General features: G+C 36.3%; 1 protein-coding gene across 2 annotated transcripts in view; it reads right to left on the bottom strand.

The window, feature by feature from the left end:
* The window catches only part of BANK1 (B cell scaffold protein with ankyrin repeats 1), a 286645-nt gene that overhangs the window by 19078 nt on the left and 248815 nt on the right, over nt 1-18752 (bottom strand). For both annotated transcript variants that reach the window (XM_003257482.2, XM_030819171.1), the window contains one exon: nt 16100-16168. In XM_003257482.2, coding sequence (XP_003257530.2) covers nt 16100-16168 — 69 coding nt within the window. The remainder of the gene's footprint in view (nt 1-16099; nt 16169-18752) is intronic.

Below are 18752 nucleotides of genomic sequence, written 5' to 3'. Positions count from 1 at the left end.
CCTGGGTAACATGGAGAGATCCCATCTCTACAAAAATTAGCCTGTAGTCACAGCTACTCGGGAGGCTGAGGTGGGAGGATTGCTTGAGCCTGGAAGATCAAGGCTGCAGTGAGCTGAGATCGCCACTGAATTCCAGCCTGGGAGACAGAGCAGACCCTCGTTTAAGAAAGAAAAAGAGAGAGAGAGAAAGAGAGAGAGAGAGAAACAGGGAGAGAGAGAGAGAGAGAAAGACAGAGAGAAAGAGAGAGAGAACTAGTGACAAAAATTTAAATCTTAAGTTATTTTTTGTTATTTAATTTGGGACTTGGTAGGTATATAAGCTCAGGTCCATTAGGAGATGCTTGGTGTATCGATTTATTTGTAAGTTCCAAGTAAGGCCTCTGCATCCCCTTAACTTTAGGGTTGCATATATTCTTTGAGATTTGTTTGTTTGTTTTGTTTTGTTTCATTTTGTTTTTGTTTTTGTTTTGAGGCAGTCTCCTTCTGTCGCCCTGGCTGGAGTGCAGTGGCATGATCTCGGCTCACTGCAATCTCCGCCTCCTGAGTTCAAGTGATTCTCCTGTCTCAACCTCTTGAGTAGCAGGATTACAGGCGTGTGCCACCACGACTGGCTAGTTTCTGTATTTTTAGTAAAGATGGGGTCTTGCAATATTGGCCAGGCTAGTCTCGAACTCCTGGCCTCAAGTGATCTGCCTGCCTTGGCCTCCCAAAGTGCTGGGATTACAGGTGTGAGCCACCAAACCTGGTATTTGATGTTTTATTTTAATGATTGTGATTTTAGAACATGATTTTTTTCCCCACCACTTAGAAAATACAGAAGAGTACTGAAAACTGAAATAACTGCCACTCATTATTATACTCTTCAGAAACAGGTATCGTAAACATCTTGGTGGTCCTTTTTAAGTACCCATTTCTTTCCTTTTTTCTGAATTAGGGTGATACTGACATAGTTCCTGCTCTTTTCTCTTATTCATGTAGCCTAAGAATCTTTCCATGACATTAAATATTCTTTGATAAATGGTTTTTAATGGGAACATTATATTCCAAAGTTCGTATATTCAATAAAGTATTTAATCATTCTCTTACTAAGGGATTTTTTATTGTTTCCATTTTTCTCCACAATTATATGTTGTTGGAGCTTATAAGTCTTTTATATGAATCACTGGCTGCATTATTTATTTGGTTGGCATAGACTCATAAAAATGTAATTTTTGAGTATGATCACTTTTAAAGCTATTGATGTATACTTAGTGTCAATCTCCTTTCCTGGAACATGTTGTCATATACACTCTCACCAGTAGGATGAGGGAGTGTTTGTACTGTTTCACTTTTGATAGCATTTTGCATTATTCAATTCAAATAAGTACACAAGCTTTATAATAATTTTATAGTCTTAACCTTTCTCTCATTGCCAGTGATTCTTGTGTCATTATAACACCGAGTGCTGTAGCTTAAAGCATTGAATAAGCAACAGACTTTAATATCACGTATAGCTACTAGTCCTGCCCTAATCTTTTTTTTTCCCAAGTGATTACCTTTCAATTCTTCTTAATTATCTTCTCTATCAATTTAGAAACATTCTTTCAAACTGTCATCTGTCTCCCTAAAGGAAAAGTATCTTATCAAAATGACTGGGATTCCCTTACATGTATAAGTTATTATAGAAAGAGTTGAGAGTATTTAATTTCCCATTAGGAGAATAGCATTAGTCTATCTTTTTAATAGGTACTTTTTGTGTATGTTTTGAATTTACAGTGAATAATTTCTTTTCTTTCATTATGTCACCAACCTAATATTTCTGGTATATAAAAAAGTGAATTATGTATTAATTATATCCAGCTAGTTAAAATAATTTTTAAGAGTCTTATAGTTGATGTTTTCAAGTTTTCTGGCATGTACGTATATCATCTAAAAATAATGGAGAAAGTATCTCCTTCCCAATAATTACATGTTTTATTTTAGATGCATGTTATTGCAGTTGCTAGAAACTTCCAGGATAATGGTAAGTAAAAATATTAATAGTAGGTATCCTTATCTTGTTCCTATCCTTAACACGAATACCTCTACTTCTGAACTAATAAGATATTTCTGATAATGTTGAGAAATTATTCTCTTTCTTATTTTATAAGATTTTTAAAAATTATGAATAGTTGAACAACAATTTTGTCTTTTTTGTCAACTGAAATCATGTTTTTAAAAATAAAATAACTAGTACATTAATAGTTCTACTCCATGAGATGGTTCATATAATATAAAAATTCTCTTATTTGAATTTGAAATAAGTCACTGGCAAAACTTATCCTGGTAACTATTGAGTTAAAAATGTATACAAACATGCCTTGGTCATTAGTCTAGTGATATTTTTACTTTTTATTTATCACTTGACATAATTTTATTAATGAGTATTTCCTTGGTATTTTTGGGGATGTATCTTTTTAAAGCACAACATAGTTTTATTTTGGCTTGAAGAAGTTAAAAATATACCGCTCTGGCACATCAACTATTTAAATTGAAAAACAGCAGGTGCAAGAAAGATGATTCTGACCTTTCAGTTGTTTCCCAAAAGCAGAAGACTAAATTCCCACGGTAAAGACACTCACTCTATACAAGAAGGAAAAGCAATATCCTCATCTTCAAAGAGGAGAAGTTGAGACTGACAGAATTCTGTACAGACCTTGTTAGAATAACTCTTATCTTTTAAGCCACCCCATTTTCACAGTTTACTATTCTTTGTCTAATTCAGTAGCTAAGTAACTGACTAACTGCTTCTTTGAGTCTTCATTTTCTTTGAGGGCTCCAGTGCCATGTGAAACTATTATGCTTTTCTCTTGTTAATCTATTTTACATCAATTTAATTCTCAGTCCTGGCTGGTACCTAAGAAGATAGAGGTGGAGTTTTTCTGCTGCTACAGTCTTTTGTCCACATTTCAGTCTGTATCTTTTTATGAGGGAGATTGTATAACATGGTATTTGGAGCCAGGTAGATGAGGGCTCAAAGCTCTTTCTCATTCCATGTTTCTAAACTCCAGTTTCTTTGTTTATAAAATGAAGGTAAATAATCCCCTTCTAACAGAGTTGTTGCAAGAGTTAAAGGAGCTAATACGTGTAATGTGCTTTGTCGTGTTTCAGGCTTCTATTAAAGCTCAGGAAAGTTGTAGTGAGAGTTGTTAATATGATCACCTGAAATAGTACAGAAGGTGATTACAAGTTTGGCCTCCAGAGTATAACAGAATTGAGTTCAAATTTCACCTCTACCATTTCTTAGCTCTGTGTCCTTGGTTACAAATAATCAATCCATTTTAAAAAGGAAAATAATATCTCATAAGATATCTTTGAGGTTTTAATGAACTATTGTTATGCAGATGATTAACACAGCACCATTTGTCCTCAGTGACTGTTACTGCTCTGTGAGAATGTTTTAACTGATATGAATTTATTGTGATGACTGCTGTTATACATAATCTTGTTTTGTATGTGGTTATAAAGACTTACATATATATGTATTTGTATATACACATATACATATATGAAGGAATTTGAAAGTAGTGGTTACTTTTTAAAATTTCAGATTTTTTAATCTTTTTTTATTAATAAAGTAATGAATGAAAAAACATTTTTTTCTAGTTCCTAAGTATTTTTATATTATTTGGTCATTGTAACCAGATTATTGCCACTAAATTAGCAATAATTATGTTACATTACATATTTTTCTTTATCACCAATATTTTACATTCATGTCTTATAAATAAATTTACAATAATTATTTAAGTTTACTTCAGTAATTTTATTACTGTAATTTCTTTTCAAGCTTTTTATTTTGTTTAATTCCTCATTAGTTAGAATATGTTTTGGTTAATACTTTCATAATGACAGAATGGCTATCTTTTCTAAAATTTTGGATATCCAAAAATTATTATATTTATTTTCTTCTTACATGAGCAAAATACCTGACTAAATATGAACTTCTTAAGTTGCATTTTTTTCTCAAATAAACTTGGTAGTCCATTATATCAAGTTTCTGTCACACAGATTCTCTAGTTTTTTAATGGATTTTGATTTATTTTAGTAGAAAATCTAAGTTAAAGTACTTGCTCAATTCTTTAAGATTGTTTCTTTTTCCTTATAATCAAAAAGATTTGCTAGGGTGATTTTAAACATGAGCAACTCTCCTTACTTTTTTCTGTCTCCTAGTGAGCCCACTCAATCTGCATTATTCATCCTCCAACTTCCCACTTCTCCAAAGATTAGCTTAATAAAGTCAGTGATTGTATTTTCCATTCTAGTTTTAAAAAACCTGTCCTACTTGAGTTGTATCTCTGTTCTCCACATCTTATTACTGTTTTCGGTCTTTCCATGTACTGAGAACAAACCCTTCTTCAATATGTTCTCTACTTCACTGATTTATTTTCACCTAGTGGGAGTCCCTTTTGTTGTGACGAATGTGGATTTTAATTTGCTGTTGAAACCTTAGCTTCTTGGTTTATTTTATTTTTATCATACTTCCTCTTGTCAATACCTTTTCTTCATGTCACATGTTTAATTTCATTTTGGTGTCTCATCTAAAATGTCTTTCACATATTTTGCTCTCATCTCAGCCTAACCTCGACTTTCTGCTGCTATTTCCTCTCCATATTTTCCATTTGTTTATGAGTTCAAACTTTTCTGACATTTTCTTTTTTGGCCCCTGCATTTTGTCACCAACTGCCTAGTACTGAACCTGAAAGTGGGATACTTAAGTTGAAATACTGCCTTAGAACTTCTGAAAAAGTTAAAATATTTATGAAAAGCTTCATATTTAAGCAGTTATGAATTGTTAGCTGAAAAATGCTTAGTGCTTTGTGTGTGTGTGTGTGTGTGTGTGTGTGTGTGTGTGTGTGTATTTCCCATTATTTCCATGTTGATAGCTTGGTGCTTTTGATACGTTACTCATTAAATAAATAAATCATTAACAGAAGTATAATTATTCTGAGTCTTTACAAAAAAAAATTCTCCTTCCCTTTTTCTGGAGTAGTTTTAGTTTATGAACTTTTCATATTACTTGTTTGTTCTCATCTTTAATCCTTCTGGCGTGGTGGCTCATGCCTGTAATCCCAGCACTTTGGGAGGCCGAGGTGGATGGATCATGAGGTCAAGAGATGGAGACCATCCTGGCCAACATGATGAAACCCCGTCTCTACTAAAAATACAAAAATTAGCTGAGCGTGGTGGTGCACGCCTGTAGTCCCAGCTACTCAGGAGGCTGAGGCAGGAGAATCGGATGAACACGGGAGGCAGAGGCTGCAGTGAGCCAAGATCGTGCCAGTCTACTCCAGCCTGGCGACAGAGCGAGATTCTGTCTCAAAAAAAAAAAAAAAGTAAAAAGAAAAGAAAAAAAGAACACATCTATGGAATCATACGGAATCATTGTTCACCAAGGCTTTTGGTGTTTATATGTCCTTTGGTTCTTTCCTTGTGTTCAGGTCAAATTCCTGGGACTGTGGAAAACTTTAATAGGTGCAGTTCACAACTCAAGATCCCAGGATTTAGCAGGCTTTTGTTTAATGCAGCTGCCACGATAGAGGCGGGACACGATTCCCTGGCACTATGTATCTAAGTCCATGCGTAAATTTCTAACAGCCTTCTTGATCTTCCCATTCCTCCATTTTAGGGCTTTACTTTAGAGTCCCAGGACCAGCCAAGTGTAGCATTACCCTCCTACCCCCACTTTCAACAGGAAGGAATATTTTCTGCATGTATATGGAAAGATCAGAGCTGGGACACAGAGCACTTGTAAAAATTAACATTTATGTAGCAGAGAGGTAGCTGGGGTCAGAAGGTAAGGGAGGGATTAAATAACTTTCTACCTTCTATTCTGAGCAAAGGACTGATTTGTTTCATAGACAGTAGGGGTAGACTACTGATTTTTTAATTTGTCTCAATTAACTTTTCTCAACCTTAGAATTAATTAGAATTAGTTCTAGATTCCAGTAAGCTTATTTTCCAGTCTTTGTTCTCCCTATTATTAAGAATTTCATCTCTTTTGTGTGTGCTTTGATTTCATTTCTGAGAGACAACACTGTGGGTTGCTAACATATTGCTATTTTAGACAAAAACTGAGCTATTACACAAAATTTTCAAGGTATGACTTTAACAACAACAAAAAACTTTTGTGAGCAATATGACAAATGGAAATGTAAGTATACTGGAAAAGGGAACTGAAGCCATTATTCTTTTATGGAGTACAAATGACCACATTTTGACAATTTTCCCTCTTTTCTGTTTAATATATCCAGTATTGGCAAAAACAGCCTTATGAAAATACCTCAGAGATCAGCATTCTCTTTTCCCCATGTAAGGGTAATATCTTCCCCATTTCTCCAGGTCTCCTGCTTCTAGACAATTTTATTATTTAACATTTATCAAAGTGCTACAGCAATGCGCACTTATAGAACACAGAAAGGATATGTTTCCTGACTACCTCTTTCCCATGAGTATGCACACTCCTGCCCTACAAATGACCAGCCAATAATGAATTTGTAGTCTGGAGTGAGGAATTGGTGGGCAGGGGCTATACTAGGGGTTACAAGCTCATAAGCCTATAGGGGCCATGCAGATAAAATTACTGAGCAAATAAGATTTAGTACCTGCTTATTAAATACATTTGAATAATTTTCATTAGCAAAAATAAATGTTATTTCATTTTTTTTCATAACCTGACTCTCTTGATATCCCTTTTATTTTCTCACTTTTGATAGAATTATGACTTTAGAGAAAGGTGTTCCAAATATAAGAAAACAACACAGAAAGCATGACAACAAATGGTAATAGTCATTTGTTGCAAGTTATAAATTTCTTTTGGGACTATGTGAAAAGACCAAACCTACGTCTGATTGGTGTACCTGAAAATGATGGGGAGAATGGAACCAAGTTGGAAAACACTCTGCAAGATATTATCCAGGAGAACTTCCCCAATCTAGCAAGGCAGGCCAGCATTCAGATTCAGGAAATACAGAGAACGCCACAAAGATACTCCTCGAGAAGGGCAACTCCAAGACACATAATTGTCAGATTCACCAAAGTTGAAATGAAGGAAAAAATGTTAAGGGCAGCCAGAGAGAAAGGTCGGATTACCCACAAAGGGAAGCCCCTCAGACTAACAGCTGATCTCTCAGCAGAAACTCTACAAGCCAGAAGAGAGTGGGGGCCGATATTCAACATTCTTAAAGAAAAGAATTTTCAACCCAGAATTTCCTATCCTGCCAAACTAAGCTTCATAAGTGAAGGAGAAATAAAATACTTTACAGATAAGCAAACGCTGAGTGATTTTGTCACCACCAGGCCTGCCCTAAAAGAGCTCCTGAAGGAAGCACTAAACATGGAAAGGAACAACCGGCACCAGCCACTGCAAAAACATGCCAAACTGTAAAGACCATCGATGCCAGGAAGAAACTATAGCAACTAACGAGCAAAATAACCAACTAACATCATAATGACAGGATCAGATTCACACATAACAATATTAACGTTAAATGTAAATGGGCTAAATGCTCCAACCAAAAGACACAGACTGGCAAACTGGATAAGGAGTCAGGACCCATCAGTGTGCTGTATTCAGGAAACCCATCTCACGTGCAGAGACACACATAGACTCAAAATAAAGGGATGGAGGAAGATCTATCAAGCAACTGGAAATCAAAAAAAGGCAGGGGTTGCAATCCTAGTCTCTGATAAAATAGACTTTAAACCAACAAAGATCAAAAGAGACAAAGAAGGCCATTACATAATGGTAAAGGGATCAATTCAACAAGAAGAGCTAACTATCCTAAATATATATGCACCCAACACAGGAGCACCCAGATTCATAAAGCAAGTCCTGAGTGACCTACAAAGGGACTTAAACTCCCACACAATAATAATGGGAGATTTTAACACCCCACTGTCAGCATTAGACAGATCAACGAGACAGAAAGTTAACAAGGATATCCAGGAATTGAACTCAGCTCTACATAAAGTGGACCTAATAGACATCTACAGAACTCTCCACCCCAAATCAACAGAATATACATTTTTTTCAGCACCACACCACACCTATTCCAAAATTGACCACATAGTTGGAAGTAAAGCTCTCCTCAGCAAATGTAAAAGAACAGAAATTATAACAAACTGTCTCTCAGACCACAGTGCAATCAAACTAGAACTCAGGATTAAGAAACTCACTCAAAACCGCTCAACTACATGGAAACTGAACAACCTGCTCCTGAATGACTATTGGGTACATAATGAAATGAAGGCAGAAATAAAGATGTTCTTTGAAACCAACGAGAACAAAGACACAACATACCAGAATCTCTGGGACACGTTCAAAGCAGTGTGTAGAGGGAAATTTATAGCACTAAATGCCCACAAGAGAAAGCAGGAAAGATCCAAAATTGACACCCGAACATCACAATTAAAAGAACTAGAAAAGCAAGAGCAAACACATTCAAAAGCTAGCAGAAGGCTAGAAATAACTAAAATCAGAGCAGAACTGAAGGAAATAGAGACACAAAAAACCCTTCAAAAAATTAATGAATCCAGGAGCTGGTTTTTTGAAAGGATCAACAAAATTGATGGACCGCTAGCAAGACTAATAAAGAAGAAAAGAGAGAAGAATCAAATAGATGCAATAAAAAACGAAAAAGGGGATATCACCACCGATCCCACAGAAATACAATCTACCATCAGAGGATACTACAAACACCTCTATGCAAATAAACTAGAAAATCTAGAAGAAATGGATAAATTCCTCGACAAATACACCCTCCCAAGACTAAACCAGGAAGAAGTTGAATCTCTGAATAGACCAATAACAGGTTCTGAAATTGTGGCAATAATCAATAGCTTACCAACCAAAAAGAGTCCAGGACCTGATGGATTCACAGCTGAATTCTACCAGAGGTACAAGGAGGAACTGGTACCATTCCTTCTGAAACTATTCCAATCGATAGAAAAAGAGGGAATCCTCCCTAACACATTTTACGAAGCCAGCATCGTCCTGATACCAAAGCCTGGCAGAGACATAACCAAAAAAGAGAATTTCAGACCAATATCCTTGATGAACATTGATGCAAAAATCCTCAATAAAATACTGGCAAACCGAATCCAGCAGCACATCAAAAAGCTTATCCACCATGATCAAGTGGGCTTCATCCCTGGGATGCAAGGCTGGTTCAACATACACAAATCAATAAATGTAATCCAGCATATAAACAGAACCAAAGACAAAAACCACATGATTATCTCAATAGATGCAGAAAAGGCCTTTGACAAAATTCAACAACCCTTCATGCTAAAAACCCTCAATAAATTAGGTATTGATGGGATGTATCTCAAAATAATAAGAGCTATCTATGACAAACCCACAGCCAATATCATACTGAATGGGCAAAAACTGGAAGCATTCCCTCTGAAAACTGGCACAAGACAGGGATGCCCTCTCTCACCACTCCTATTCAACATAGTGCTGGAAGTTCTGGCCAGAGCAATCAGGCAGGAGAAGGAAATAAAGGGTATTCAATTAGGAAAAGAGGAAGTCAAATTGTCCCTGTTTGCAGATGACATGATTGTATATCTAGAAAACCCCATTGTCTCAGCCCAAAATCTCCTTAAGCTGATTAGCAACTTCAGCAAAGTCTCAGGATACAAAATTAATGTACAAAAATCACAAGCATTCTTGTACACCAATCACAGACAAACAGAGAGCCAAATCATGAGTGAACTCCCATTCACAACTGCTTCAAAGAGAATAAAATACCTAGGAATCCAACTTACAAGGGATGTGAAGGACCTCTTCAAGGAGAACTACAAACCACTGCTCAATGAAATAAAAGAGGATACAAACAAATGGAAGAACATTCCATGCTCATGGGTTGGAAGAATCAATATCGTGAAAATGGCCATACTGCCCAAGGTAATTTATAGATTCAATGCCATCCCCATCAAGCTACCAATGACTTTCTTCACAGAATTGGAAAAAACTACTTTAAAGTTCATATGGAACCAAAAAAGAGCCCGCATCGCCAAGTCAATCCTAAGCCAAAAGAACAAAGCTGGAGGCATCACACTACCTGACTTTAAACTATACTACAAGGCTACAGTAACCAAAACAGCATGGTACTGGTACCACAACAGAGACATAGATCAATGGAACAGAACAGAGTCCTCAGAAATGATGCCGCATAGCTACAACTATCTGATCTTTGACAAACCTGACAAAAAGAAGAAATGGGGAAAGGATTCCCTATTTAATAAATGGTGCTGGGAAAACTGGCTAGCCATATGTAGAAAGCTGAAACTGGATCCCTTCCTTACACTTTATACAAAAATTAATTCAAGATGGATTAAAGATTTATATGTTAGACCTAAAACCATTAAAATCCTACAAGAAAACCTAGGCAATACCATTCAGGACATAGGTATGGGAAAGGACTTCATGTCTAAAACACCAAAAGCAATGGCAACAAAAGCCAAAATCGACAAATGGGATCTCATTAAACTAAAGAGCTTCTGCACAGCAAAAGAAACTATCATCAGAGTGAACAGGCAACCTACAGAATGGGAGAAAATTTTTGCAACCTACTCATCTGACAAAGGGCTAATATCCAGAATCTACAATGAACTCCAACAAATTTACAAGAAAAAAACAAACAACCCCATCAAAAAGTGGGCAGAGGACATGAACAGACACTTCTCAAAAGAAGACATTTATGCAGCCAAAAAACACAGAAGAAATGCTCATCATCACTGGCCATCAGAGAAATGCAAATCAAAACCACAGTGAGATACCATCTCACACCAGTTAGAATGGCCATCATTAAAAAGTCAGGAAACAACAGGTGCTGGAGAGGATGTGGAGAAATAGGAACACTTTTACACTGTTGGTGGGACTGTAAACTAGTTCAACCATTGTGGAAGTCAGTGTGGCGATTCCTCAGGGATCTCGAACTAGAAATACCATTTGAGCCAGCCATCCCATTACTGGGTATATACCCAAAGGACTATAAATCATGCTTCTATAAAGACACATGCACACGTATGTTTATTGCGGCACTATTCACAATAGCAAAGAGTTGGAACCAACCCAAATGTCCAACAACGATAGACTGGATTAAGAAAATGTGGCACATATACACCATGGAATACTATGCAGCCATAAAAAATGATGAGTTCGTATCCTTTGTAGGGACATGGATGAAACTGGAAAACATCATTCTCAGTAAACTATCGCAAGGACAAAAAACCAAACACCGCATGTTCTCACTCATAGGTGGGAATTGAACAATGAGAACTCATGGACACAGGAAGGGGATCATCACACTCCGGGGACTGTTGTGGGGTGGGGGGAGGGGGGAGGGACAGCATTAGGAGATACACCTAATGCTAAATGACGAGTTAATGGGTGTAGGAAATCAACATGCCACATGGATACATATGTAACAAACCTGCACATTGTGCACATGTACCCTAAAACCCTAAAGTATAATAAAATATAAAAAAGAAAAAAAAAAAAAGAAAAAAAAAGTTATAAATTTCTATAATAGGGAGTGGCTGGAAATTTGAATATTTCAGGAAGCATGGTCTTAAATGCTCGCAAAAGTTTTAAATTATATTGTGTGGATTATTGTTAGAGTATAATTTACTTAGGGGCTAAATTTGACCACATGTGGTCTCTGAAACGTAGTTTCTTTTGGTGGGATTTTTTTTACATGTTGATTTTGAGATTATTGCTGATTACCGTCTCATCTATTTGACTTTTAGTCATATCTAAGGTAGGGCTTAGGCAACCAAAGTTTAAAAGCTCTGCAAATAATTCTTATGCTCATCTAGAGTTGGAAGTGACTGGTATAGGCAGTTGGTTAGGGTGGATATGCTCCTCCTACCCACAGAACCTTACCCTTCAAAGACATGGTTTTGTTAGCAACAGCCAATCCATACAGATCTGCAGCAACTTGATTCTTGCCTCTTTGGAGGCAAGAATTCGGCTGAGGGGCATAAGGCACAGGAGAGAGAAAGGCAAGTTTTAGATAGAGTAGTATTGAAAGTTTATTAAAAGGTTTCAGAGCAGGAATGAAAGGAAGTAAGGTACACTTGGAAGAGGGCCAAGTGGGCAACTTGAGAGATCCAAGTGCACTGTTCAACACTTGACACGAGGTTTTAAACATTGGTATGGTTACGGGGTTAGTGTCTCTCCTCCCTTGGTTTTTCCTTGGGGCAGACTCTCTGCAAACGCAGTGCCCTGCCAGCACTTGGGAGGAGCTGCGTGTGCAGTATGTTTACTGAAGTTGTACATATGCTCATTTAGGTGTTTTTTCCTTACCAGTTGAGCGTTCCTAGAGAAAAGTCATATACCAGTTAAACCCCACCATTTTGCCTCTTAGTGCCCATGCTTGCGCCCACTTGCCCAACTCCTGAGATCTTATTGGGAAGCTGCTGATGACCAGCTTCAGGTGTTTCCTATTAAGAGACTGCCTTTTGCTGGCACTGGCTGTGACCAATTACGGTTTTAAAGAAACAGTTTAACAACTACCTAACCATCACCTGGTGGTCGTCTGACATTCCTGGGCGGGTGGCCCTCTCCTGCCCTGCTGTGTCTGCCTAGCTGCCTACACTAACAGTTTGCCCTCTAAGAGTGAGAGCAACAACACACCCTTGATAAGTTTCATTTGACTATATGGCTGAGGAGATCTGTGGATGTAATCTATGATCACAGGGAGGCAGCTTGTTAAGAATGCTTGAACCTCATCAGTTGCCACGTGTCATATCCAAGGTAAGATGGGGATGATCTTGATATAGATAGAAAAAGCCCTTCTGTACAGTCCAAGATGTGAACAAATGTGACCCTAGACTATATATGATTTTGTAAAACAGGGAAAATTAGCCAGATATTTCCATCTTTGAATAAGGAGCCCTTAAATTCTTTCAACATTTTTGACTTGATCATGGTCACTTAGAAATCTTCTAATGACTAAGTATATTTTATAGAAACTTTATTATCTGGCAGCGACCAAATAATGCAAGCAATCTAGTCACTGGAAAGCCATCTTCCCTTATTATAGGTTTAATGACTGGAATTGAGGTTATGAATCAGTCCTCTGTGAGCTTCAATAACATAAGCCAGACTTTAAAATCCTGATCAACTCCAAACACACTGGCAAATGCAGTTCTCTGGCTGGTAGCATTGAAGAACAAACCCTTGACTGCTCTGTAAAGCTCAATTTTGGGAAGGAGGATGGAAGTGAAGTGGCAGCTTGTTCATCTATGATAGCACTCCTTAGCATTTTCTAATTTCAAATCCAAATTGGGAAAATTGACTTTAAAACTGTTTTGATGGAAAATTTTATCTGTGATCCAAAGTCCTCAGCATTTTTCCTTACATTTTTTCAAAATGTGAAAACTGAGTTGAAGAATCTGTTGAGTTTCCATGGAAATGGTGCCAATTAATTATTTTTTCCTCCTTAGGAAAATTCCTTGACTTAGCAATAATGTAACTTCCTGGCAATCCCTTGCCAGTCTTAAACTTAGTGCACTTGAAATGCTTATACTTTCAATGGGAAAGTAGTTGGCTCTCATAATCCCTTTTCCCTCCAGCATATAGAAGAGTTAAATAATAATTCCTTTTTTCCTTCTTTAGAGAACTTGTCTAGTCCCTTTAGAAAATCTTGCCTCTGACAAACATTATATAAAAGGCCCTTTTTATTGGTCTACCAAATAAAGAGATTATCACTGGTGAAGCATGTACTGCTTTTCCTAGTACACCATGAAATCCCAGGATATTTGAAGAATATTCATTAATTAGGTAATAAGCAGTTTTCATTGCGTAGTATGTTACATGGACTGAATGATCATAATATCTGCAACAGTTTAGATAAATATGGTTGGATGAAATCAGCCTTGTTAGGTATTTAGGTACTTAATTCTTTTATTACTAAGTATTCCAAATTATCTTTTTTTCATGCTAACTGCTGATTTCCCTGCACACTATAGTCATCAGGGAGGGTTTTAAAGAAACATTTGATAATGATTGATGTTCCTTTAGTCCTTACAAATAAAACAATATGCTCTTCCATTCTGGTACATTACTGATATTCAGGAATAAAGGAATCTAAGGAAACTGCTCTAAGATGACTAATCAAAAATATCATTGATAAGTTGGATTTAAGTATGTACACAGAAAAAGTATTACAGACAAAATATGATTAAAATGTTAGTATCTGAGTCCCCACAGAATTTTTAAAAATCTAGAGGTAATTGACCTTGATTATGCAAATTAGGTAACAAGATATGGACAGATAGTAATCAATACAATATTGCATAATTAGGTCCTTGTTTCCCTTTACCACCCTCTCCTCCCCTTTTTCTGTGGGCAGATGGGTACTAATTGTCTGTACATGGTAGAATAATGACAGGGCTCTTCTAAGCTTAACAGATACTAGCAGCCCTTCCTTGCATTGCTCTCTGTGGGACAGCCAGAAGGATAATTGATAAGATCAAACATTCCAAGGATCTCTTCATTACACTTGATACTCGTCATTTCCCTTAATCTCTTGTGGCCTTCTTCGCATTTTCCCCTTAATTCTAACATAATTTAATTAAAAACATGGTAATTGAATAATTTATAAGAAAAACACTTCAGGGATTTTTCTCCCAAAAAGCTCAAAGCATCTCCTCTGTTCATTCTTTCCAAAGCTCTGTGAGGTATGTAGGGGAGGCCAGGTAGAAATAATCTTATCGACTTCGTTTAATTCGTTAGTAGCTGTTCTGATCCTAATTATACAATGATTTCACATGGAGCTTTGCATTTATTTCTTGAGAGAGCTAAAGGCACAGTGGGAGGATAATAGTAGACTTAAAAAACATCTATCTTCCTCCTTAAATATGAAATCACTAAAAATGGAAAACTGTCAAAGAGTTTTTTGCATGTAAATTTACAAGCAGTGTATTCAAGTGTTTCATGAGAGCATAAAAGTTCAGCTTCATCATGTGTTGCATTCGAACACCATGTATTAATTGGAAGATGATCTAAGTACCACCTTGCTGTTGTGAAATAATGCCACTTGAAGTGATGGGTGAGAATCACTCCTTTAAGAATGCACCCTTGTTTGAAGGATGATTCATAATGTCCTAGGAGCAGGTCCATGGAAGGTCTGTATTTAATAGTTCAGTGGGTGTTAGAATTTGGTGCAATCCATTCCCAGCCATCTTCACAATGGCAAAAAAGGAGCCTGACTGGGAGTGGTTAGTAGTTGCCGTGAAATAATTTCCTGGTTTTATTCCAGTGTCTCTCTCAACAATTTACTGGCACCATTTTCAAGGAAATATTAGTTTGGACTGAAGTTATTTCAAAGATGGGCCTGTATATACACATTCATTATCATGGGCAGCTAATGTTACCCCCTACCTCTGCCACCTTTAATGTTTTTCATTTTTGAACATTGAATAAGGCCTTATTGTCAGACAAAAAATCATAATACATAATCTGCGAGAGTCTTTCTTTTCAGTAGAAGACAAACATTTCAGGGAAAACTGGAGGCAGAAAATATTCTGTATGTGGAAGATGTTTCTGTGGCTACAGTTTTCAGCTCTTCTCTGCATAACAAATAATTGTTCAAGAAATGTTAGATCAAGTGCTGAAGGCAAGAGAACAGTTGAAAAGGATGCAGTCTTTGATTGGCATTTAGTGCAAACCATAGAAAACTCATGCTAGCCCCTTTCTTTGGAGGAATCAAATCATTTGCCACTCCTAGCAAGTTAGGTTCCAGAGGCTTCCCTTATAGGTCTATAAAAACACAGCCTCTGATGCATCTTAGAGAATTTTTCTTACTTGACCTTCCTGGAACCCTCATGATAACATCGACAATACTACCACAAACATTCTGATAAGGCCATTTCATGCCTTTGTTAATTAAAATAATTTTCTTGTATTAATTGTATTATGGCAAAATTATATTGTGTGAGATTAAGAGTGAGATTTATAAAGCACACAATTACATACTTCTGTCCTAGGAGGCTTTATTCAGTATTTATAAGATTTCTTGATATTTTACCTAGAGATTACTAAATAGACTGAAGTTAGTGTTAGTACCTTGTTTCTTAGGAAGACCACGGAACTTGTCATCATCAGATTGTCTTCTGGCTGTCTTTTGTTGAAACACTGTAAAAAATATAGAACATATTATTTACGGAACATAAACGTTCAAAAAATCCATACTGTAGAAGTCTCCAGGAAGCCAGAATGCAATATATCATTTTCCTGAGTATCAGTTCCTGAATTGTATTACTTTTGAGTAGGAAGATTATCAAATTTACAATTTTCTCATTTGTGCAGCTTATCAGTCATTTCAGAAAGCATTTTCATTGAGCAGAGTAGTATAATGCTGATGCAATGCCTCATTAAACTATTTAAATCAAGATATGATTCCATTTTGATATCAGGTAAGAATAAAAGCTGCATTCTTTTAAAAGCGATAAATGTTAAAATCATATGAAAAATTCCATTTGCACAGAAATTACCCATGTTGACTTTCTGATGATAAGCAAGGATAATGACTGTTTCTCCTTAAATAGGTAAAAAGACTCTTGTATTTCACAGATGTAATAATAAAAAAGACACTTTATTCTTGCATCATCTATCTAGACCGCAGACCTATTAAAACAGCTTATTCGAATTACTTCATTATCTGAAAAGTGCTTTGTTCTCATTTATTATTTCTCACATGAAATTCTGGGAGACAAGTCAGCATTACTCACCCCATTTTGCAGATGAAAGATAAAATTGATTGTTTGATATTTATTGAGCACCCACAAAGTTCCATATAGCTTCTGGCATTTTTTAGTAAAAAAGTCCAGACTCTTTACAACTTTACTTTAGAAAATGAACATCCCAGAGTTACATTTATTTTTTATGGGCAGTGTGAATTACAGGGTTTGGGAACTGGAAAAGGCTTTGGAGATTTAGTCCAACCTCATATGTTTATAGATGAGGGAGCTGGAAGTAACTAGCTTGTAAAAGGCTAAGTAATTTTGCAATGATCTCAGAGTTGTTGTTAGCAGAGATGTGATTTAAACCCAGAAGCCTTGAACTTCAATCTATTGCGTGGTTCCTTATAGCACTACTGCCTCTTCCCCTTCATAACTATTCTCTTATAAAGGTAAAGAAGGAGATAGAGGGAGAGGATTAAAAGGGAACTTAGAATATTTCCAACACAGTTGTATCTCTTGTTCCTTTTAGCAGTTCGACAGAATTTCCTGGGATAATTGAGCTGAGGCCTGTGGGAGTGAACGTGTTTTAACTGGATAGTGCTGGACCACTGTGATTGGCAGAAACATCCTGACAGTTACTCTAGATTTCTGTCTTTGGTTTTAATGTTCTTTAAACCAATATAAGATCAAGGACATATCTGTGATTAACCCTGGAGACGTTTTTTAGATGAAAATTTCCCCCCCATCTGATCAAAAATTAGTTATTAAAAATGTATAATTTGCCAGATGCTGTCAAGACAAAGAGTACTCCCTTCAACTGTGCTCTTTTAAACAGAAGAGGCAAAATATGTTTCAAAGTTTAATGTGTTTGAGAAAAAGTATACACATAAAATAATATTTTTGGTTGAAAACCAGTTTTCTGCTTCAAGTTAGTACATGGAAAACATGCTAAATATAACTAACTGGCAAGTTCTGGGTTTGTGGCTTACTTACATTTTTCCTAAAATAAAATATATTGAGGAATATATAGTGTATGAATATATCTTAGGATATTAAAATAAATGTTGTAAGAGGTACTTGATTTTCTTCTATTTGCTAGTTTTAAAAGTCTTTAAAATGCAATGCTTTAAAAATTTTAATAACATGCGGTCTCTGTGCTTTTTTGCCAATATTGTTAAGATATAACTGAGAATGTTTAAGAGGAAAAAGCTGGCATCATTAATATGGGAAATGACCTGAATCCAAAGATCTATTCAGACAATAAATTCTTCAAATAAAAATCACATTAATTGATAAGTTTTTAAAATTCTGCTGAGGTTTGAAGCTACAAAATACTTGGAAATGAAATTATTTTTCCAGCTTTTTGGCATTAATTTGTTACAAATCACTTTACACCCTATATGTTACTGGAATCCTTTTTGATGATAACAAATGCTCAGCCTGTGCGAAGTAACAGTAAATGTTAAACAAATAAATGCTCTCTTTCAGTTAGTAGATTAAGAAGTTACAAGGATATTTATTGTCACGATTTCACCAGAGCTTATATTTGGAACAGCTGGGGACAAAGGCAGAATATTGGGATGAGACTTTAGGATACTATGAGTGGGGTAATTGTGAAAATGCTGATAATAGGACTGTTTAAAAGCAGACGTGTAGTAGGTCATGCCCAGAGTTTAAAGGTTCCCTCTACCTGTTTTACCCACCTCTGAGTTCTCCTTTAATTCACCTGCAGCTGCACCCATACCTCTAGGTTCCCTTTCTCCCACCTACAGATGAGTCTCACTTTCTAAAAAGAAAACAACTAGCAATTAGCATATTGCCAAACACACTGTCTTCCCATCGCTTTCAGTTGGGGAGGTATTTTTAAATATGAGGCAACTTTGGGAAAAGACCTATTCTATCTTATTTCCTGAAGAAAGCACTAGCCCATCAAAATTATCGCTGAAGCAAACACACCTGTCAAGGACACATATTCCATTAGAGTAGATACAAGTAAAATTTACAAATCTGTTCATCTTTCTATCTTTATAGTTCCT

Source organism: Nomascus leucogenys, chromosome 9 (genome assembly GCF_006542625.1).
Source record: "Nomascus leucogenys isolate Asia chromosome 9, Asia_NLE_v1, whole genome shotgun sequence".
Taxonomy (NCBI): Eukaryota; Metazoa; Chordata; class Mammalia; order Primates; family Hylobatidae; genus Nomascus; species Nomascus leucogenys.
This window is presented reverse-complemented; position numbering and strand designations above follow the sequence as displayed.